Here is a 23362-nt window from a genome sequence, read left to right as displayed (position 1 = left end):
CGTTTTGCCTGTGATGTGGGAAAGTAATGAATGGGGGCCGTTCCGCCCACGGAGGAGCACCGCTCTTCCTCTGGCCTGCAGCCTTATTTATTACATACCGAAGTATAAAACCGCCTGGCCGGCTGCAAGTCTCATCTGCAGCCCTGGCACTTGCCCGAAGAGACCACGGCAGCTGGAGCCCTAGCCGTCTTCTCCAGGAGGCTCTGTGGCTCTGTTGGGAATCATGCTCGGAGGGCAGCTCGTCTGTTGGCACCTGCTGGCTTTGCTTTTCCTCCCTTTTTGCCTGTGTCAAGATGAATACATGGAGGTGAGCGGAAGAGCTAATAAAGTGGTGGCGAGAATAGTGCAAAGCCATCAGCAGACTGGCCGTAGCGGCTCCAAGAGGGAGAAAGTGAGAGAGCGGAGCCATCCTAAAACTGGGACTGTGGATAATAACACTTCTACAGACCTAAAACCCCTGAGACCAGATGAGCTACCGCACCCCGAGGTAGATGACCTAGCCCAGATCACCCCATTCTGGGGCCAGGTACTCGGAATTCTCTTTTAAGGATTACTGTCAAAGCTTAATGAGTTTTGTTGCTTTTGCTCTTTTTCCAGCTATGATTCTTAGGATCGATGCTTTCCAGAAGTTGGCTGAGCGGCTTGTGGGTCTCTCTCTCTGGGTTGCTGTGGGATACTGGGGACGAGGCTGGTCTGTGTTAGAAAATCAGCAGAGGTAGCACTGATGGACTGAGATAAAGAGAGGCCACAGCTGTCCCATCAGAAAGGGGAACAGGGACAGCCAGCCCTGCTCTGCTGTGATTTGGTTTCTTTCTTGCTCTGTTGATGCGGAAAGGAGGAGAGCTGACCTTTGCAGATCTGACCTTTGCAGATAGATCATTAGAGATAATCATCTGCAGATCGTAAGTTGGACTTCGTTAATTCTTCCCAGCAGAGAGAAGCTGCCCTTTGAGTTTTTCACTTGATTTGCGAGTTTACTGTGACATTTCATGCCAGGCTTGGTAATTGGATTTATAGCCCTCTAAGTTGCTAAGTCTCTACGTTCACTCTGTTTAAAAAAGGACCAAAGAGTTAAAACAAAAGCACACTGTGTTTAAAATGCAGACTTGATTCTGTTGTATGAGTTAATGCCTGATAATCACAGAGGACTTGTGTAAGATGCTGAGTATAAGCACAGCATCTAAGGAAACATCTTTAACTCTTTCAGGGTAGTACGGGAGTGAGTTAAGGTTTCAGTGTAGTGAATGGCAAATTGATGAAACTCATTTTAATCGAAAACATTAAGAACAGGAAGAAACAGGTTTTCAAGTATGTCTTTATTATTTTTTTAAATTAAAAAATTTTAATTGTGGTATAATTGACATATAACATTATGTTAGCTTCAAGCGTACAACATAAGGAAGAAGCAGATTTTGATTTGTCTTCTAGGTATCAAGCACGTTGAAATCAGATGAGGGGCAAGGAGAGTTATTCTGAATTATATGATCTTTGTTTTTTTTATTAAACATTTTAAAAAATTTATTTTATTTATTTATTTTTGTCTGCATTGGGTCTTCATTGCTGTGCGTGGGCTTTCTCTAGTTATGGCGAGCAGGGGCTACTCTTTGTTGCAGTGCGCAGGCTTCTCATTGCTGTGGCTTCTCTTGTTGCGGAGTACCGGCTCTAGGCGTGCGGACTCAGTAGTTGTCGCTCTTGGGCTCTAGAGCGCAGGCTCAGTAGTTGTGGCACACAGGCTTAGTTGCTCTGCGACATGTGGGATCTTCCCGGACCAGGGCTCAAACTCGTGTCCCCTGCATTGGCAGGAGGATTCTTAACCACTGCGCCACCAGGGAAGCCCCCTGAATTATATGATCTTTGAACAAATAAGTTTTACTACAAGAATTGACTGCTTCTATGCGTTGAATAGGCCCTGGCAAAGTCCATGCAGCTGAAATCTAAACCCCTCTGACCACAGATTGAAAGTTTGCGTTGAGACTGGTAGTGTGATCAGACCAAGATCACAGGCAGAAGCATCTGTAGATCTGCGACAAACCTGGGACTTCTAACTTGACCACAAATGCAGTTGCCCGAACTATTCTGTGGGGCCTGGTCAAGAAAACATTGCTCCTTTGCAGAGCCGTGGAAGAAATGATAACCTCTAAATCCAATCCTGCTTTTTGAAAGACACTTTTAGAGATTGTTCTTTCATTTGACAGTCTTTTGGCTGAAGAGTGAGTACCACTCATTGTTTTTCTCAGTGGTAAAGATATCTGTGCTTTTGTCCAAGCCTTGATCTGGACAAAATGGGCTCTTTGCTGGATCCTTCCTGGTCATGACATGTGAGCCCCCAGAGGCAGCAGAAGGCAGATGTAGGCTGTCAACGGTCATCAATTCTTGCCTGAAATCCAAATTACATTTCTACTCCACCCCACCTTCTAGTGCCTCTAGGCATCTAGCATGTGGAAATCAGATGAGGGGGAAAAGAAGCCACTTTCTAGGTTTTCTTTTTTTTAAGCCGGGGGGCTTTCCAACTCCCTTGGGTTCCTGAAGTATTTCCAAACCAGCCCCCCACAGGAGATAGTGAGGAGATTTAGCCACTGGTACTCTAGAGGGTTCAGTACCGCTCTCTGCCAGTAGATACGGAGACCCACATTGAATTTAGGACTGCTCTGTGTTCCTCCCTCTGGCCTCACTTCCCACACTGCTTCTTTCCTTTTATTCCTCCTTTTCCCTCATTCATCCCTTTACCGATTAACCTGTGTGCTTCTAGTGTGAGTCATGCTTTAGGATGGGGATAAATACACCCAAGCTTCTCTCTCTGAGCAATGCTGAAGGGCTCCAGTGGGGATAAATCAACAGGTAATTAAGTACCGTGTGATAAACAAAGTAATGGCACAAAAGACTATTGGGGGAAAAGGGTCAGAATAGTGGTGGCCGCTGAGTCGGATCTCAAATGATGAGACGAAAGCGTGGGCATCCCCGGAAAAAATAAAATAAACAAACATGCGCCACAGCAAGAGCCTTGAGAGGGGCTTGAGGAGTGGGCGTGGCTGGAGAGCTGGGCTATAGGAGGAAGACATCAGTGATTTTAGTGCCACCTGATGGATTCCGTTGGCCGGTGAAGAAGCTTAGACCTTATTTTGCCAGCAAAGGTTTGTTTGTTTGTTTGTGCATAGCAGGGAAGTGAGGTGATCAAGTGTGTGTTCTAGAAAGATGACTCTGGCCATAGCGTTTGTGCGGAGAGGTGGGCTGAGCAGACCTGCGCTCTATTTTCCTGACATTTTCTTCTCTGTAGCTCTTTATTGTTCACCTTTATCCAGCTCCCCTCTCTTCCTGGACGCCTATCTCTCCCTCTTCCACTTCCCTTCACCTTCTTTCTCTTCCCTCTTCCTTAAGTTAAGGAAGGAGCTGTGGACTGTCTTTCCTGAAGTCATTTCCCAATAGTAGAGCTTCATTCTCAGTAGCTGCCCCTAGGCCTCCATCTACAAAATGGATGGAACTTGTCTTAGGGACTTTCTTCCTCCCATGCTGTCCATTTGCATGAACTTGGTGTTCAAATTTGACCTAATTTGGGGAAAGGAGTTGATAAACTTGAGAGGGTAATATAGAGAACTACCTAGAATGTCATTTTCCCTTACCTGGGAGAAAACTTCTCAATGAACACATCCTGTCCAACTTGTTCTAAGGCTCATGAACACGGTTCCATTTGACTGAACTCTGAAAGACCAGGCCAGAGGGAGGACCATGTTGTGAAATGTCACAGGACAGTTCTCAGGAAGGGGCCCACTTAATGACCAGAAGTCTCTCCCTGTTTTGACGGCAGCGCTATGCTCTCAAAGTGGTCGGGTATGCACCCCATCTCCTGGCGCTAACGCCTCATACCCAGACACTAGATTTCAAAACAACATCTTTCTAAGTCACCATCTGAGGCTTTGGAAAAGACTTCAGTATCCTTGTTTGCATTATAGAGCTGGAAAGAAAATTCATGACCATCTTTACCCTATCCTCTAATTTAGTGGACAAGAAAAATGATGCCTGGGGGAAAATGACTTCACAAAAGTCACACAGACCTATGATGGGAGTTCTGGCTCCAGTCCACTTCTTTTTCTGACATTCTTAGCATCTCAGTTTTTCAATTCTATTTTTAAACCAATGGTTCCACTTCAGTACTTTCCCTCCCTCCCCACCCTTCTCCTTCCCTAAAATTTCTTATTGGCAGAGCTCAGGATCTCTTGGAGCTTAAACAGCTGTATTTCATATTAGCAAAATCATACCAGGAAATTACAGAATACCTACTTCTCAGGTTGCATCTTTGGATTAGAAGGTGGGGTGGTGCTGTGGTGTCTGACTTTCCAAGTGTCTGAAATCCCTTGTCTCAGACCAATTGCTTTCACTGATTTTCTTTGCCTCTGCCAGTTTTATAAAAGGTTTTCATGGACTCCCATACCTGTCCGAGGTTGGGTCTGGGGGACAGAAGACTAGACTAGGAGATTGCGCCAAATCCTAGCTACTGAAAACTTGAGATTGAGCTCTGAGCCATTGCAGGCAATTGCTGGGACTACAGCTGCTGTTCTGCATTTTTTTCTTAATAGCTATAGGTGGGAACCTGTAGGAAAAAGGAATGAGAGTAAGGAAAAAAGCCCAAGTTTATTTTTTGGTTTGTTTGTTTTAATTTAATTTAATTGTTTAAATAATTTTTATCGGAGTGTAGTTGATTTACAATGTTGTGTTCGTTTCTGCTGTACAGCAAAGTGAATCAGTTGTACATATACATATATCCACTCTTTTTTAGATTCCTTTCTACGGCCATGACAGAGTATTGAGTAGAGTTTCCTGTGCTATAAAAGTCTAGAGGTGCAGCTGTGTGAAGCCTTGATACATTGTTCTACTTGGATTTCTAATGATAGAGAAAACTTCAATTTTGAATGACTTCTTCCTCCCTCCCTTTCTCCCTTTCTCTCCCTCTCTCTCTCTCTCTCTCTCTCTCTCTCTCGTCCTTCCTCTCTCACCCCATCCTTTCCTTTTAAAAAGTGAATCCCTTAGCAACAGTATGCTATTTTCCAAAAACTTTTGAATTATAATTGGTGTCGAGGAAAGTTTCCACGAGTCTTTTGTAAGCCATCATTAAAAGTTGCCAGTTTAAGGGACTTCCCTGGTGGCGCAGTGGTTAAGAATCCACCTGCCAATGCAGGGGACACGGGTTCGATCCCTGATCTGGGAAGATCCCACATGCCACGGGAGCAACTAAGCCCGTGAGCCACAGCTACTGAAGCCTGCACTCCTAGAGCCCGTGCTCCACAACAAGAAAAGCCATCGCAATAAGAAGCCCGTGCACCACAAGGAAGAGCAGCCCCCGCTCGCCGCAACTAGAGAAAGCCCGTGCACAGCAACGAAGACCCAACGCAGCCAAAAGTAAATAAATAAATAAATAATTTTTTTAAAAAAGTTGCCAATTTAGAAGAGACTCCAAATTTTATGAGCAACTCTAACTCTTCTGCCATTCAACTTCTGCCAAATCTCTAGCTCCTTGACAGTAAGCACAAGTTTTTTAGAAATTTATCATTGAATAAAGAAGCATTGAACTCAGTGTCATATTTGAATACATTTAATATCCATTAAGTACTCATGAAATCTCGGTTCAAATAATGCGTTAATCACTTTAAATTTTCAAGTGGAATATGAAACAGAACAGCATGTTAAAGGTGGAAGTTTAAAAAAAGGGAGTTAAAGTTGTTTCAGGATGTAGATAATTAATAAGAATTTATTGGACTAATGAATACTTTCTTTCCTTTATTTTCTAAGGCAATTTTTGTGTGTTGTGATACAATTCAGAATTTCTAAGAACTCTTTACCCAGTATCATGAATATTGATAGACTTAATAACTACATTTGAGGTTGGTAATTTTTATCATTTGAGGGTCATCTACTCAATCTAGCTACATCTGAGACTACTGGCAGTTGGAAGAGAAAGGGAGCTTTCTCTTCCTGTAGCAGCAGGAACATACTTCCCAGAAACACAGTCCCAGTCCTCCACTCCCACTCCCAGTTTCCAAAGAGGCTGTTCTTCTAGTGACTCTCCTGTTTCCTTTGCCTTTCTGATCATCACCTCACCTTAGCTACTCCCTGACTCCTTTGCCATTGACATAAGATGACATAAGTCACCCCACACTTTCTTTTCTGATGTTGTCATAGGCTGTTTGGAATTAAGCTTACCTAGGGGCTGTGGCCAGAGGAAGCTCAAAAGTTCTAATTACTCATATGTACCTTGCTCTGAAGCTTCTCTTTGTTTTTTTTCAAAGTCTCCACAAACTGGAGGACTGCCCCCAGACTGCAGCAAGTGTTGTCATGGAGACTACAGCTTTCGAGGCTACCAAGGCCCCCCTGGACCTCCTGGTCTCCCTGGCATTCCAGGTAAGGATGAGAGAGATGCGTTGTTTCCAGTCTAATTGCAGACTGTGCCAAAACAGGAGCCAGGGGTGAAGCTCAGTGAGTTGGGATCACTTGTGTGTGATCCAAAGCTTATGCATGGAAAATCCAAAAGAGAGTTGGCTGGGGAACTGGGCTTATTGAGTTAATGAGGTGGAACTGTGTAAACTATAGTATTTATTATCCATACTGCTTGCAGAATCCCATAGGCATTAGGCATGCTGGGGCCCCAGCTTACAGGCCAGGAGGCCCTTCCCCAGCGTGGAGTCTGCAACCACTGGAGCTGAACAGGTTTATACTCTTGTTGTTTTAGTGTTTCTGCCACCGTGTGCTCCATACAGCGCACCAGATCTAGGCTTCAGGGGATTTGGGAAGTGAGAGTGGGGAGGAGAGCTTGCTGGTCTGGGTTTTAGTCATCTTCACAGTCTCTTTTACTGAGCTACACATCTTTCTGTCTGATTCTAGGTCTAGCTGAGTTTTTCTTCCCTTAATCCCCAGGCCCTTCCATGCTCAACTGTCTCTCAGTTGACCTTCATGCCTCTCTTGGACTCATGGGGACATTTTTGGGCTCCAGCACCATATGGTGGCACGGGGCATGCTGTACAGCTCCACTGGGTCCCTCTAGACCCACTGTTCAGCCATCTCTACAACTGAGTGGCACCCCAGACATGGATCATTTGGGGAACTTGCTAGTCTCCTGGGTCAGCCAAGGAAAGGGCAGCCCAGGTGCCCTCTGTCCCAGGACCTCCAAATCTATCTGGGGGTTTAACTGACTTTCTTGTCTCCAGGTCAATCCCTGGGGATATAGAACATTTTCTCAGGGTTTGGCAAATGTCTGCTTGCTCTTCTCTGACTTACTCCCATTGATGTTAATATTTAACAAATAAGGTTTAATTTTTCTTAATACTTTGGAGTGGCTTGTCAAATGAAACCAAATTTAGAATAAGAAAGTGCTCTGTTAGATTTTATGATCAGTAGCTTGGAATCTATGTCACTGAACACCAAGGGCAGCAGGCAGCCCGTACAGTGATTACGGGTAGGGGACTTTCAGATCCCTCTAAAATCTTCTTACGTCTAAACTCTTCTGAGGTCACAGGACAGGCTGGCCTTGGCTACGTGCTTCCCATCAGGAATAGTTTTGTCATTAGCACATTAACTTGTAAACCCAGTCAAAGTTCATTAATCTGGAAGAATTGCAAGCTCGGTATGAAACCTGACCAAAGGTGGCACACAAAATAAACAACAAAAGGGCCTGGAATTCAATAAATATAAAAATAAAGAGAGAGGTGTAGAAATTATCTCTTAGCAAAGTAAAGTGAAGAGTTGAAATCATGATCCAAGTCTTGCTTTCAAGATTACTGTTAAAATTTTTTATCAATGATTTTACTTTTCCTCCAGTTATAAAAGTAGTTCGTGTTCTTTGTAGAAAATTTCAAAAATGCAGAAAAGTGTATAGAATGACACAAAAATCATTTGTGCTTTATCCACTTAGAAAAAACCACTGCAAAATATTTTTATGTAATTTGTTCTAGTCTTTTTCCCCTTTGGATAAAACATGTACATATTTTATATTATATACATATATATACACATATACATAGTATCATGCTATCACTATTGATTGATTCATAACCTTTTTTATCTAAAAAGATCATGCTATTAAATATTTTTCTTCAGCATTCTTTTTTTGTGACTATATAACATCATTTACTGGGATGTACCATTTTTTAATTTAACCCTTTCAGTATTTTTTTTTAAATTTATTTTATTTATTTATTTTTGGCAGTGTTGGGTCTTCGTTGCTGTGTGCAGGCTTTCTCTAGTTGCGGGGAGTGGGGGCTGCTCTTCGTTGTGGTGCATGGGCTTCTCGTTGCGGTGGCTTCTTTTGTTGCGGAGCACAGGCTCTAGATGCGCGGGCTTCAGTAGTTGCAGTACCTGAGCTCAACAGTTGTGGCTCGCGGGCTCTAGAGCACAGGCTCAGTAGTTGTGGCGCATGGGCTTAATTGCTCCGCGGCATGTGGGATCTTCCCAGACCAGGGCTTGAACCCGTGTGCCCTGCATTGGCAGGCGTATTCCCAACCACTGCGCCACCAGGGAAGCCCGCCCTTTCAGTATTGATGGATATTTAGGTGGTTTCAAATCTTTGCTCTTATAAAGGATGCTTTATAATGTCTCTATGCAATTTTTCATCCAAGTCTTGCTTTATAGGTAAAACAGGCTTTGGAGCCTGGAGCCTTAGGAGTATCTAAGGCTGTTTTCAGTGTCCCATTTAAAAGTGAACCCATCTGATGATGTCACCATGGCTGTGTTTGAGCTTGTTTCAGATGGTCCCCTTTTACAATTAAGTTTGTCATTTTTGAAGAAAGGAGCTGCATTTGTATAAAAATAGATGGTGAGTATGAGTGACTGGGCTTTCTCATGTGATGATGTCTGGTTGTTCAAGGAAACCATGGAAACAATGGCAATAATGGAGCCACTGGCCACGAAGGGGCCAAAGGAGAGAAAGGAGACAAAGGTGATCTGGGGCCACGAGGGGAGCGTGGGCAGCATGGCCCCAAAGGAGAGAAGGGCTACCCGGGGATCCCACCAGAACTGCAGGTAAATCGTCTTGGCACGTCTCCAGATGACCCTCACTCAGGGTCCAGGAATCAGAAGGCTTGAGTGCTTTTTCATCCTCAGTGTTGAGTAAACCTGTCTCAATTTGTTCATCTCCACCACAGGGTGTTTGCAGAAGACCTATGCTGTCAAAGTGCTTTGAAATCATTCTTAGGGAGAAATGTATGAAGGGTGAAATTCAACACCCTCATTGGACCAAATTACAAAGCAGCCCTGAACATCAGCTAATCTCCATTTTCCAAATGAGGAGACATGTTCAATAACAAGGTTTTTGGCGACTCGAATATGTAAACTTTTAGATGCATAAAATATTATTAAGTAGATATTTGACCATTCCATTTATTTATCAATTTTGTTACATTTGCATATTTAAATTACATATATGGATATTAATATACAAGTAATTCTATCAAATCAGATTTCGTGGCATTAATTTTTATTAAAGGTTTTCTCATCAGTATCTTTATTACTGGAGGCATTTTATTTTGAGTCATGAGACCATATTCATTTCAGCTTAAAGTTTTTTTAATTCATTTATGAGGCTATCATTGGACATTTTATCTCAAGCCCACTACCCATTAATCTGTTCTTTTTTTATATATAAATTTATTTATTTATTTTTGGCTGCGTTGGGTCTTCATTGCTGTGCGTGGGCTTTCTCTAGTTGCAGAGAGCAGGGGCTACTCTTTGCTGCGCTGCGCAGGCTTCTCTTGTTGTGGAGCACAGGCTCTCGGTGCACGGGCTTCAGTAGTCGTGGCTCTCAAGCTCTAGAGCACAGGCTCAGTAGTTGTGGCGCACGGGCTTTGTTGCCCTGTGGCATGTGGGATCTTCGCGGACCAGGGATTGAAGCTGTGTCCCCTGCACTGGCATGCAGATTCTTAACCACTGAGCCACCAGGGAAGTCCCGCATTTATCTGTTCTTTATTTCTCTTTTAAGTGATGTTCAAAATTCTTGTTGTCAGTAACACCTAAAACTTGCAAATGTGAGGTTAGGTCACACCAAGAAAATTACTAGGTCTGGGTTATTTATTTATTTATTTGGCTAATATTTTTAAGATGGATTCTTCCAAGGGACTCCTATCAACATCGAAAACTAGCATTTTTTTATTGCTTGTTTCTGGCTGGTATGTGTTCCTGAAACAGCAACTAGTGATTAAAATTAAGTAACTGAGAGAACATGCTGATGGAATCAAATTCATATTTTAAGGCAAGACAAGAAAAATTGAAACATAATTTTTTCTCTGCCCATTTTGGCCTCCTCCCTCCCCTCTAGTGTGCCTTGTGCATCTGCATTATGTATTAACCAGACCTCCCCAATGGCAGAAATAACTGCTCCACCATAAAGATCAATTTCTCTTCTTTTGACGCCAGACATGTAACTCCTTAGAAGATAACATTACTTACTTACAACCTTATTAATGTTACTAGCTATATTACTTGCGTTCTGCCTATTTTAAGATTATTTTTTCTTTCATTACCAGTGTGTGACTGAGCTTCCAATAAAAATAATGATGACTAGGGGACTTGAAACAATTGACCAAATATATAGTCCTGTAAGATCAATGATTGTAATAGTGTAACTCGGGATATGGGAAGAAGCAACAGGAGGGAGCCATTTCCTGGACCGTAACAGACTAGTAAGACAGGTGGTCCACAGGCTTTTGGCTACTGTTAACTGGGTCTGGTCCAGTAATAGCACATGAAGTGTCCCGTCAAGGAAATCCTCGTCTGACCTGGGAATGAGCATTCCTAGTGCAGTGGGACAGTTGGTCACAAAATGCCTCCCAAACCTTGGTTGAAATTAAGAACAGAAGGGAGAGGATTGTAAAATAAAGAATGTTGCCCACCATCCAGTTCTATAAGAACCAAGTCATTACCACTGCAGTCGCTGACCTACAATACACTGTGAAAGGAATTCAGGGCGGAGATCAGGATGAGGCATCTTGTGCTCTGGGAAAACTGACAGCACTGGCCCTCAGACAGTTAGATCTTTTCAGGAGAGAAATTTATGAACCCAGTTTCTTGCATCTTACCATTACTTAGAAAAGCACTGAAACCATTAACTAAGATATTTATTCCTTGTGAAGAGCAGTAACCTTCTACCAAGATGTGTGCTTGACTGCATGGACCCCTTCACCCAAATCACATAGATACTGGTTTCTCCCCCTATCCCCACACCTCTTCAGAACGGTCCTCAGAGCTTTCTGAAAGACTGTCCCCTGGGTTATAATCCTCAGGTTGGCTCTAATAAAATTTTCCAATTTCTGTCTTTGATTACTGATTAATATTTTCATGGACAATACTATAACACGAGAAACTTTCAAAGAACTATAAGGTACAGCCACTCTATCTGAAATATCAGTGGGGGAAAACTTTACCCTTTATTTGGGCACATGTGGTAGTTGTTTGACCTTGGATAAATTCCATCATTTTGGGGGGAATCAAGTTATTTTAAGGGTAAGCTAAGAGATCCTGTGTGTTACTCAACCTGCTTTTTTGGTTTCGTAACGTCTTTTTTTTCGTAACTTTTTAATGACTGCTGTTTAATAATTTTAGCAACCTGCGGTCTGTGTACCAGTATAAATTTACAAAGAAAAGGAGACAGATGCCATCGCCCAGATTATAGGTACCTAGTAAGATGGATGGTTCTCAAAGCTAGAAACTAACCCAAATCTGGGAATGGTTATATGCTAGTTAAGGGGCCTTGTAGTAGCCAGTTTAATGGAGAACACCTGGGCAATTATTACATTTGCTCCATCAGCTTTTTAACCCTAAAAACACGTTATGGTCATTAGGGAGAACTACTTTCACATGTTTTGAAGGAGGCATTAAAGTGGAGACAAGATTGGTCCTGGGCAGATTGTAACGGAGGGTGACTTGCAGCCCCTTCATCCCCATTCCTAAATCTCGTCCTCTGGTGTCACCCCTTCTTCATCCTTCTGTGTCCAGTGCCCTCACACTGTCCTCTGACTGCCCCAATCCTTTCTGTGTTGATTCTCCCAGGCCTGCCTCCCTGTCCACACCCCAAGTCTTCCAGAACGTCAAATTATTTGCTCTCTCCTCTCTCACCCCTCTCCCTTAAAACTTCCATTCATTCAAGATGGATAATCCCAGCAAGTTAAAGAATTTATTGATCTAATTCGCACTCAGTTTCAATGACTCATTTGGACAGGGGACTGGCATTGACTTTCAAATGTGACTCTCCAGTGGTGGTACAATTTCCGAGTGTGGGCTATTCCCATACCACCAAGCAATTCTCGGATACCAGTTGGATGTCTTACAATTCAGCTCACTTCTGACACTTACGAGCTCAGTCCTTCGAGACTGCCCCACCCTTCCCCCACTTTAGGTGCCAATCCAAGTTCAGGTTATCACCTGTGCTTCTGTCTTCCAATGACCCGCCCCCCCACCTTGGGTTTGATTAATTTACTAAAGCGGCTCACAGAAGCACTCAGAGAAACATTTTACTTACTTGCTCACCAATTTATTATAAAAGGATGTAACTGAAGAACAACCAGATGGAAGAGATGCATAGGGCAAGGTGTGGGGAAAGGGGTTTGAGCTTCCACTCCCTATCTAAGAGCACCACTCTCTCCAAATCTCCATGCGTTCACCAACTGGGAAACTCTCCAAAACTTGTCCTTTGGGTTTTTTTTTTTTTTTTTTTCGCGGTACGCGGGCCTCTCACTGTTGTGGCTTCTCCCGTTGCGGAGCACAGGTTCCGGACGCGCAGGCTCAGCGGCTATGGCTCATGGGCCCAGCAGCTCCGCGGCACGTGGGGTTTTCCCGGATCGGGGCACGAACCCGTGTCCCCTGCATCGGCCGGTGGACTCTCAACCACTGCGCCACCAGGGAAGCCCCGTCCTTTGGGTTTTTATGGAGGCTTCATTACTCAGGCAAGAGTAATTAAATCACTAGCCATTGGTGACTGATTCTCTGTCCAGCCCCTAACTCTCCTCTCCGGAGGTTTGGGGGCAGGGCTGAGAAGGGGGGGATGGGGGAGGACTGAGAGTTCAAATCACGTGGTTGGCTCCACAGGCAACCAGACCCTCCCGAGGGATTTTTCCAAAGTTACCTGATTAACATAACAAAAGACACCTTGATTGCCCTCAACACTTAGGAAATTCTGAGGATTTTAGTTCTCTGCCAGAACTGGGGTCGAATACTAAATATATATTTATTATAAATCATAATATCACAGGTGTCTTTTTGGAGAAAATAACACAGGGCAAACAAAGTTAAAAAGTTGGCTGCAGGACTTTTCGGATCCTTTAGTATATGCTAATGGACATTTAATAGCTATATGTAGAAGATTTCATCCAAATTTTCCAGTATTATTTGATAATAGAATTTTAATATCTCAGAAAGCACTTTAAAGTCTAATGTTCATTGAAACACATGCTCAGAACTGTTGATATATACTTTTAATGATGCATAGCATAAAAATGTTAGAAATCACCATGATTCAATTTTTCTCTATAGATTAATGTTTAAATTATTTCCAATCTTGCTGTTACAAATATTGGTGAAATAAAGTTCTTGTATCAAAACCTTATTTCTCTAAGATAAATTGCCTTTTAATTAACCACCAACTCTTCGCTTAGATTGCGTTCATGGCTTCTCTGGCAACTCACTTCAGCAATCAGAACAGTGGGATTATCTTCAGCAGTGTCGAAACCAACATCGGAAATTTCTTCGATGTCATGACTGGTAGATTTGGGGCCCCAGTATCAGGTGAGAGGTAAAAATAAATGACTGGATTAATCAATTAAGCAACCAAGAGAAAGAAGGAAGGAAGTGGGGGAGGGAGGGAGGGAAGGAAGGGGGAGGGAACAAAGAAAGAAAGACCCTAAGGGAATTAAGAGTTCTTTGTGATTCTGGTTAAAACATATATATATATATATATATATATATATGAAAAGACAGAGACATTTTTAAAAATGATGATGACCGTGGGCTACTTAGATTATTAACTCAAACTAACCAAATAAAGCTTACAGGCATAGTTACCTCTGCCTTGAAAAGCCCTTATTCTCACAGTTTAAATGTGTCATAACTGAGTTCATCCCCTCTCCTTTGCCACCACCCCAAGGAAGGTCGTATCCTTTTTTAAAAACGTTAAAAAAAATTTTTTTTGAGTACTTCTGTATTCATTTCCTATTGCTGCTGTAACAAATTACTGCAAACTAGGCTTAAAACAACACAAAATTATTCTGTAACAGTTCTGGAGGTCAGTACTTCAAAATCAGTCTCACCGGGCTAAAGTCCAGGTATGGGCAGTGCTGCTTCCTCTGGAGAGCTCTAGGGCCTTGCCTCTTCCAACTTTTAGAGGCTGTCACCATTCCCTGCCTATTGGCCACATCACCTCAATCTCTGCTTCCACTGTCACATCACTTTGTCTTCTCAGATTCTGACCTCCTTGGTCTTTTATAGGGACAGAGTGATTACCCTGGGCCCACCTGGATAATCCAGGATAATCTCCCCATCTCAAAACCTTGAATTTAATCACCCTTGCAAAATCTCTTTTGCCATATAAGGTAAGAGTCACGGATCTTGGGGACTTTAGGACATGGGCATACATGGGGGCCATTATTCAGTCCCCAACCACTTTCTTACTTTCTAGTTCACAAGCTGCTTCAAGCTCATATTGCATTTTCCCCTGTCCTAGCTCTGGAAATACCCATTTTCCCAAGGAGTCTTGGGAGACTAGTATTTAGAAACCAAAACTTGGGTGCTAAATATACTCATCGCTATTAGCAGGTCACTGCTTCTGGGTCCTGTCAATGGACAGAGTTAGGAAATACACATGTATACTAATCATGCACGCATACATATCTGTATTTATTTTCCTACTATCTATCTATGTTTTGTGTTAAAAAACAAACAAAAAAATGAGTTCATTCTGATACAATCTATCTATATTGTGTGTTAAAAAACAAACGAAAAAACATGAGTTCATTCTGATACATCTGACTCAAATCCAGCACCACTGAGTTCATCCTAGCATCCTCTTTATTTATTTGTAACTTCTTTCTTTGACAATGTGAACCCTGGCTCTCTTAATCTATAATATATTTACTTATTTGTTGAACCTTAGTATACAAATAAAGTAGTTAAAAAATTGCAAACCCGTGTGCCATGAGAAACAAAGTTACCAACTAGGGTGTAATGTTTGTGTCCAATTTTTTTATTTTTACCGTCCAGTCAAAACACTGTCTTTAAAAGCCCTTAGATCATCTTTTTCCCCCATGCCCTTCAGTTCTGTTACTTCATTCATTTGTAATACAGTTAGATTCATTTATCATAATCTCATCTTGAGTTTCTCATATTCTAGTTGAGTTTTTAAAACTCTGCAAGGAGCAAAATTTACTCTTTGTGGTGTACAGCTGCTCTATGGGTTTTGACGAGTGCATAGAGATATATCTCCACCACCATAGTATCAAATGGAACAGTTCTTTCATCCCCCAAATTCCCTTGTGCTATCCCTTGGTAGTCAACCCCTGTGTACTCCAACCCCTGACAATGACTGATCAGTTTTCCAACCTTAGAATTCCAAAATGTCATATAAATGGAATTGTACAATATATACAATATGTCTCTTAGCAAAATTCATTTAACGTTTACACATGTCTATGTATGAATCAATAGTGTTTTCCTTTTTCTGGCTATGTAGTATTCCATTGAATGGATGTATCAGTTTGTTTATCCACTCATGAGTTAAAAGACATTTAGACTATTGGTGAATTGACCCTTTGTCATTATATAATGTTTCTCTTTATCCTTGATAATATTTCTGAAGTCTCCTATGTTTAGTATATTATAGCTTCCCCAGCTTTCTTTTGGATAGTGTTTTCTATCTATCTATCTATCTATCTATATATCTCAAATATTACAAATAAGCCAATCAATGAGCTTATTATGTCTCCCACCTTCTCTCTTTCTTAATTTTTAACTTTTGGTGGTTGAATCATTTATACACTGTCAAGGTATAAAACAATTACATTTTAGTTTGTCAACATTACCCCTCCTATGATTTGGACTTACCTTGCAGTTAAATATATTCAATGTTCACCACTAGTCATGTTGCCAAAGTCTCCCAGATATCTCTTTATTAGCTAAACTTTATCCTTCAATTTTCTCAAGAAAGCTTATGCCATCAGTACTCCCTGAGACTTTACATGCTCTAAACTGTTATAACCTTGGCTGCAAATAAAAACCTTGGCTTACTTTTTTTTGGTCCTGTTTTCTGGCATTTGGTCTGGAGAACTCTGACATAAGTCTGAGTTTTTTCGTCTTATAAGTGACAATCTTTCTGCTTGACTTTCCAAAGAATTATTTCTCTATCTTCAAAGTCCAGTGAATTTTCTAGAAGAAGTGTTAATCATTCTGGGTCAGATTTTCCTGCTGTGTCCTTTCAATATGTGTGTGTAAGCCTTCTTTTTGTCTGGGAAAGCTTCTTTGAATTATATTTTAAAACATAAATAAAGTTTTTTCTTCTCGTTTTACTAAGGTGAGGTGGCATTGGGAGCAGTCTGACTTGTGTTAGGAAATTAGGCAAACGGGATATATTGTCTATAGAATATTTAAAAACTGTAATAAAGCCAATGAAAGTTAGCTAGATTTTTTTTATTAGCATCATAGACCAGCAGTTCTAAACATGTCAGAGATAAAATACTCCTCCCCTGTGGGGTGGACCGCTCGCAAGCATCCCCCTGGCTCCCTCCCCCTGCACCTTAGTACACCACTGGTTGACTTTTTTAAGAACTCCAAGTATACTTTGTTTTGTTTTTGACTTTTCTTAGTCTGTCTTCTGTATGCATTATTTTCTCTAATCTTTTGGTGCTCTTTACTTCCATTTCATGTTGTTTGCTTTTTCCATTTCTATCCTGCATATGCTTAAAATTGCATCTTCTAGGGATTAATTATCCTTTTTGCTTCTTCCAATTTCTTCCGTCTTGTTTCTGTGATCCTTTTTTTTTTTTTTTTTTTTATGTTTTCTGTGTTTTACACTAGTCATGATGTCCTGGCTTTCAGTTCCTCCTCTTGTCTGGTCATTTCTACCATGGATTTCTGTATTCTGTTTTACAATGTTCTTTCATAGAGGGATTTGCTTCATCAATATATTTCAAACCCATGATGGAATCTTTGCTTACATTTTTCATCTACCACATGATAAAATTTCTTCTTGGTGAGTAATTTTTGTTCTTTTCTACTTTCTAAAATTAACCGATGGTTGAAGAATTTTCCTAGATCAGCTCTATGCAGTAGTTTCTTGGGGAAGGGGAGGGACCCCAGCACACTTCCAGGCTTGGTGGCTTGGTGGTTCCTATCTTGCTGCCAGGGGACTCCCCATTTCTTTGTTTTCTTTCTTCCTTTTCTTTTTTTTTTAAATATGGAATGCTTCACAAATTTGCATGTCATCCTCGCACACGGGCCATGCTGATCTCTGTATCGTTACAATTTTAGTATATGTGCTGCCGAAGCGAGCACTCTACACTTCTTTTTTGACTGCCCCGCAGGGCTTGCCAGATCTTACTTCCCCTACCAGGGATCGAACCTGCGCTCCTGCAGTGGAAGCACAGAGTCCTAACCACTGCACCGCCAGGGAAGCCCCGCCACTTCCTTTAACTACAGCTGCCCTGTGTGGCCACACTTCTCTGTCTCCCCAGACTGCACTGGGTCTAGGAAAACTTCTAAAACCAGCCTTGCACTGGCCGGTTCCTTCGCCTTTAGGAGACTTATATTTGCTGGTAGATTCTGAGATCTGCCACCGTAGGATGGCTTTCCACACCTTCTGTACTTTATCTAGCAACCTTCTCCCCAAACATAACTTTTGCTTTATCTCAGCCCTGCTCACAGGAGCTTCTTTTCAGCATCTATATTTCAGAGTGGCCCTTCTGCATCAGGGAGTGCATTTTTCTGGGCACTGTTTGAGATCTGCTGCCACTTGGCTTCCTCAAAACTCCTTGCCCTCCATGTTGACTCCCCGTGACTCTGCCTGCGGTCAGTGACATGTGACAGGACTTAACTGATATGTTAAGTTTATTGATTTTTTTTCAGTCTCCTAGTTTTGCAGAGAATGGATACTTTTTTGGTGTTTGTTGTCAATTTTCCTTGTCTCTGTATATGGTATTGAGAAGGAAAAAAAAGAAAATTCGGATGGGTGCAGTGGCCATGTTAGATTTGTCACAAATGCTTTCTTTTTTTCAAATTTATTCGTTGTGTTGGGTCTTCGTTGCTGCGTGCGGGCTTTCACTAGTTGCGGCGAGCGGGGGCTACTCTTCATTGCAGTACACGGGCTTCTCATTGCGGTGGCTTCTCTTTGCTGCAGATCACGGGCTCTAGGTGTGCAGGTTTCAGTGGCTGTGGCACGTGGGCTCAGTAGTTGTGGCTTGTGGGCTCTAGAGTGCAGGCTCAGTAGTTGTGGCACATGGGCTTAGCTGCTCTGCGTCATGTGGGATCTTCCCAGACCAGGGCTCAAATCCGTGTCCCCTGCATTGGCAGGCAGATTCTTAACCACTGTGCCACCAGGGAAGTCCTGTCACAAATGCTTTTAATGTGTGCCTTGATTTATTTTTCTACCCAGCTGAAGTCAGAAATGAACTGACATACGAAGTGATAGAAGCAATCTTTCATCATGCTTCAATCAGCTTTAAATCTTCTTATGTGATTTTCTGCTCTGAAGGCTTATGTTATAATTTTCCTATAACTATTTTGTTAAACACTGTCTGTGCCACAGATTACATAGGTGCGTAGATATGCCCAATGAATGCTTCCATTGCTTTCAATGGCTTTATAATTGAAGCTCAAGGATTTAGTTGTGTTTTAGAATTCTCTTGAGCTGGACATAATTCAGACAATAACAACCATCATTTGACTCCCACTTTACTGTTTAAACCTCATCCAATAGATTATAAAATGGCCTTTTCATACTTCTTAACTCTGAGAGTGATGGGACAGAGAAGGCTGAATTTTACAATTATGCAGCACAAAGACCTGAAAAACAGAGTTCAAATGTATTACCTCTGATTTTAGTACCTTCCCTTGCAGAGCAAAGCCATGTGTGGATATAATATAGATTCACTTTTGAATTATATTTCCAACTCTATAGTCATTTCAGTTATTCACCATTTGGTTTCTTAGTCTTTCTAAAATGCTTCTGCATCTATTTTTTATAATAGTCATCATTTTTTCCAGGAAAAGTAATATCTTTTTCTGTCATTTTGTTATTATTATTATTCTATTTTATTTTTGGCTGCATTGGGTCTTCGTTGCTGTACACAGGCTTTCTCTAGTTGTGGCATGTGGGCTTCTCATTGTGGTGGCTACTCTTCTTGTGGACCACGGGCTCTAGGCGGGCAGGCTTCAGTAGTTGTGGCTTAGTTGCTCTGTGGCATGTGGGATCTTCCCAGACCAGGGCTCGAACCTGTGTCCCCTGCATTAGCAGGTTGATTCTTCACCACTGCGCCACCAGAGAAGTCCCTTTTTCTGTCATTTTGATTCCCACTTTATCTTCTTGAGGCATTGAAAATTGTCGTGTGTGCATGTAATAAGAAGTTTTGTAAAATGTGAAAAACTGCACACATATAAATTACTTTCTTTGAGTCTCTAATTTCTATCTGCCTTTACTTTTCATCTGTGGACCAATCTTTAGGCATATGAATGAACATGACTTATTTTTATATCGTATCTTTTATTCTCAGCACATTGAATATGCAAGCCTGGCAATAAATTAAGCATAATCATACATCTTTTTTTTTTTTTTTTGCGGTACGCAGGCCTCCCACTGTTGTGGCCTCTCCCGTTGCGGAGCACAGGCTCCGGATGCGCAGGCTCAGCGGCCATGGCTCACGGGCCCAGCCGCTCTGCGGCATGTGGGATCCTCCCGGACCGGGGCACGAACCCATGTCCCCTGCATCAGCAGGCGGACTCTCAACCACTGCGCCACCAGGGAAGCCCAATCATACATCTTTATTTGGTTCAACTTGACTGAGAGGCAGATGGATCAACATGGTAGCCTTAGAGCTTCTATTTTATTTGATTGCACCTTTGGAAAACAGCATAGAACTATGTGGTGCTTTTTTTTTTTTTTTAGATGTTTCTGGGTTTTTCTTTTACAAAGTCTACTATGGTCTGACTGTGTCCCCCTAAAACTCACATGTTGAAAGCCTGATGCCCAAGTTGATGGAATTAGGTGATTAGATCACATGAACTCCCATGAATGGGATTAGTGCCCTCATAGAAGAGGTCCCACAGAGCTCCCTAGCCCATTCTGCCATGTGAGGACACAACCAGAAGTCTGTGACCTGGAAGAGGGCCCTCACCGGGTCTTGGAATTCCAGTCTCCAGAGCTGTGAGAAATAAATTTTTGTTATTTATGAGCTACTCAGTCTGTTGTATTTTGTTATAGCAGCTCAAATGGATTAAGACAAGACCATTAGTTTAAAAATGTAGCATGGAAATCAATAAGAGTTGGATGATTTATATTCATTCATCTTTCCAAAATGCACTCTCAAAACCAAGATCGTTTAGAGTTAGGAAGATTTTCCTTTTCGCTCATCTCTCTACTGTTGGATTCTTCTTAATCTTTCAGTGAAGGTATTTTCTACACTGGCATTTAAAGTGTATCAGGTATATTAAGTTACTTTCAATTAGGAGCCCTAGACTCTTAAAAGAAAACTAAAATATTTTAAAATATGTTGGTGTTATTTTAATGAAAAGGATTCGTATTTTTAGTAGCAAGGTCATGCTGCTGAGTCAAAGTTGAATCTTTTTATTGTACATAATTTCACCTACTTACAATGAATAACATGAGAAATTGCTGGAGCTGTTAGAACTGATGAACATTTCACTGTGCTACAGTACTTTCTTATCTTTGGCTAATGACAATGTTGCACTTGGGTCATTTTTTTTTTTTTTTTTTTGCGGTACGCGGGCCTCTCACTGTTGTGGCCTCTCCCGCCGTGGAGCACAGGCTCCGGACGTGCAGGCCCAGCGGCCACGGCCCACGGGCCCAGCCACTCCGCGGCATGCGGGATTCTCCTGGACCGGGGCACGAACCCGCGTCCCCCCATCGGCAGGCGGACCCCCAACCACTGCGCCACCAGGGAAGCTGTTGGGTCATTTTGTTAGGCCACAGAAGACCACGGGTGCCTCCATCAGGCCTCTCTACTTTGTCCATATGTGTCCTGAGGAAGGTGTGAATGATGGTTAATCTAAACCTAGGGATGGGTTTATACACTTCGCGCTTTGTTAGGGGCAAGGAGAGGCCATGAGATACAGCCAAATCCTGCCTTTAAAGACTTTGTATTCTTGTTAGGGAAACATGGTCTACGCACTGAGAAAGTCTCAATAATATGTAAAGCAGTTTGAAGGTGAGAGCAGGTAAAGGGACACTCACAGAAATAAAGGCCAAGAAGAACCTACATACCACGTAGAATAGCAACAAAAGAAGTGTGACGTCATGGGACATATCTCCCCGCTATCTCCCAGTCCTCAATGTACAATAGTTAATATAAATGTGGATAAATATCGGCCTCTTTCAGGTGTGTATTTCTTCACCTTCAGCATGATGAAGCATGAGGACGTTGAGGAAGTGTATGTGTACCTCATGCACAATGGCAACACGGTCTTCAGCATGTACAGGTGAGTGGCCTTTTCTATCATAGGTATCCATGCTGCCATTGTTCGCTCGAAGGATGGCCAATGCCAGCGGGTATATAGGAATCAGCAGAGACTGGCATAAACCTTGTTGTCGTTGAGACCTCCCATGTACAGTATATGGCCAGATTATCTTTACTGTTTGGGAAGCAGTGAATCGATAAACTTGATCATAAGCAGGTTGATAAGAGGTCTTGAACTAATTACTAGCAACACTCCCCATAACTAGTCATTTGTATTCTTTTCTCAACTCATTCTTTCTTTCCTTCCCTCTCAGCCTTTTCTTCTCCTTTCCTACTCTCCACCCCCTTTGCCTAGAGTTTAGTCCTTTTGATGGCCTTCTCTATCATCCCTGGAGCTGGCAGTTCAAGAGTTGCGAGTTGGTTTCCTTCTTTAGCAGTGTTGTGGCTCTGATGTTTACCTTAGCAACCTGGCCCTTAGGCACCTTGGAAAAAAGTTCATTTAAAAAAGAAATATTGCAATTTGCTCTGATATAAGCTTAAGATGTAGGGAAGAGAGGCCAACACCTTTCCCATAATTAAATAAATGGGTATTGTGAAACTGTGAAAAACTTCGTGGTTGTTATCTTTTCTCGGTTATTTTTGATGACTTGTGGGGATTGCCATATTTTTTTCTTTTGGACCCTGGCCTCTAGTAAGAGGCTTTGAAAAGCCAAAAGAGAAAAAGATGAGTTAGGTAGGTGAAATGCTGCAACAAAGAGATCCAGAATATTGTGGCTCGAACTCACTAGAACTCAATTTTTCTTGCCTGGTTTCAGGTTGGGGAAGGATGGGGTGGAAAGGGTGGAGGAGGGAATTGTGTGGAGTTTGGAAGGAGAGTTGCTCCACCAGGTTTTTGAGGGATGTGGGCTGGTGAAAGCATTTCTGCCATCTATAAAACTGACTCCCAAATTCTCACATCATTGTCATTGCCACAGTCAGAAGGAGGAAAGAACAACAAGCTTGTGGACACTTTTATGCATCAGGCGTTCTATTCCAAGTCATCACGTTTTCCTAAATGTTTTGCTCTAGCATGACAGGGATCTCCAACTTTCAAGCCCACGATATCTGTTTCCTCACCGCTCTCTGCCTGACCATGAGCCGATGAAACATGTTTTAGTTTGCAATATGGCAGCACCCTTCTTTAGAACCAAATTCTAAATTAGTTAACGTGGACTGAACTGCTATAACATTGGTCCAAGGGCTTGAACATGATAGAAATTCCTTTTCTTCTCAGGGCACAGTCTTCAAACACTCGGGCTTCAACAGATGGCTTCCAAGGTCACGCTGGTCATTGTCATTAGCATTCCACACAGTCATAATGAGGAAGGAGCAGGGGGGCTGTTTGTGAGAGCTGTATTGGTGAATCCTATATATTAGTGGCACATGGCATTTAGAGAATTTAATCCCAGGACTATACGTAATTGTATGAGACTCCGGAAGAGAAGGGAGGACGGATTTTGGTAAAGAGCTGGCTGTTTACTGCAAAGACTAAGTAGTTGGTGCCTTTTTTTCTTTCTAGTTATGAAACAAAGGGGAAATCAGATACATCCAGCAACCATGCAGTGCTGAAACTGGCCAAAGGGGATGAGGTTTGGCTGAGAATGGGCAATGGCGCTCTTCACGGGGACCACCAGCGCTTCTCCACCTTTGCAGGCTTCCTGCTCTTTGAAACTAAGTAA

General features: G+C 42.2%; 1 protein-coding gene and 1 non-coding gene across 3 annotated transcripts; one reads left to right on the top strand and one right to left on the bottom strand.

The window, feature by feature from the left end:
- The first annotated feature begins 223 nt into the window (after positions 1 to 223).
- Positions 224 to 23362, top strand: C1QTNF3 (C1q and TNF related 3). Of its 2 annotated transcripts, none has more exons than XM_030843618.2 (6): positions 224 to 307; positions 6279 to 6390; positions 8849 to 9003; positions 13626 to 13755; positions 21567 to 21666; positions 23203 to 23362. In XM_030843618.2, the coding sequence occupies exons 1-6, from the start codon at positions 224 to 226 to the stop codon at positions 23360 to 23362; spliced, it is 741 nt and encodes a 246-aa protein (XP_030699478.1). The 2 variants fall into 2 exon arrangements, with proteins under 2 accessions (XP_030699478.1, XP_030699477.1); XM_030843617.2 differs by having other exon boundaries at positions 224 to 526.
- LOC115845622 (U6 spliceosomal RNA) lies at positions 17408 to 17511 on the bottom strand. Its single transcript, XR_004036544.1, has one exon. It is a non-coding gene; the product is annotated as a U6 spliceosomal RNA (small nuclear RNA).

The sequence above is a fragment of the Globicephala melas genome, chromosome 3 (genome assembly GCF_963455315.2).
Source record: "Globicephala melas chromosome 3, mGloMel1.2, whole genome shotgun sequence".
NCBI classification, from domain to species: domain Eukaryota; kingdom Metazoa; phylum Chordata; class Mammalia; order Artiodactyla; family Delphinidae; genus Globicephala; species Globicephala melas.
Note: the sequence above shows the minus strand (reverse complement) of the source record. Positions and strands in the feature narration are given on the sequence as shown.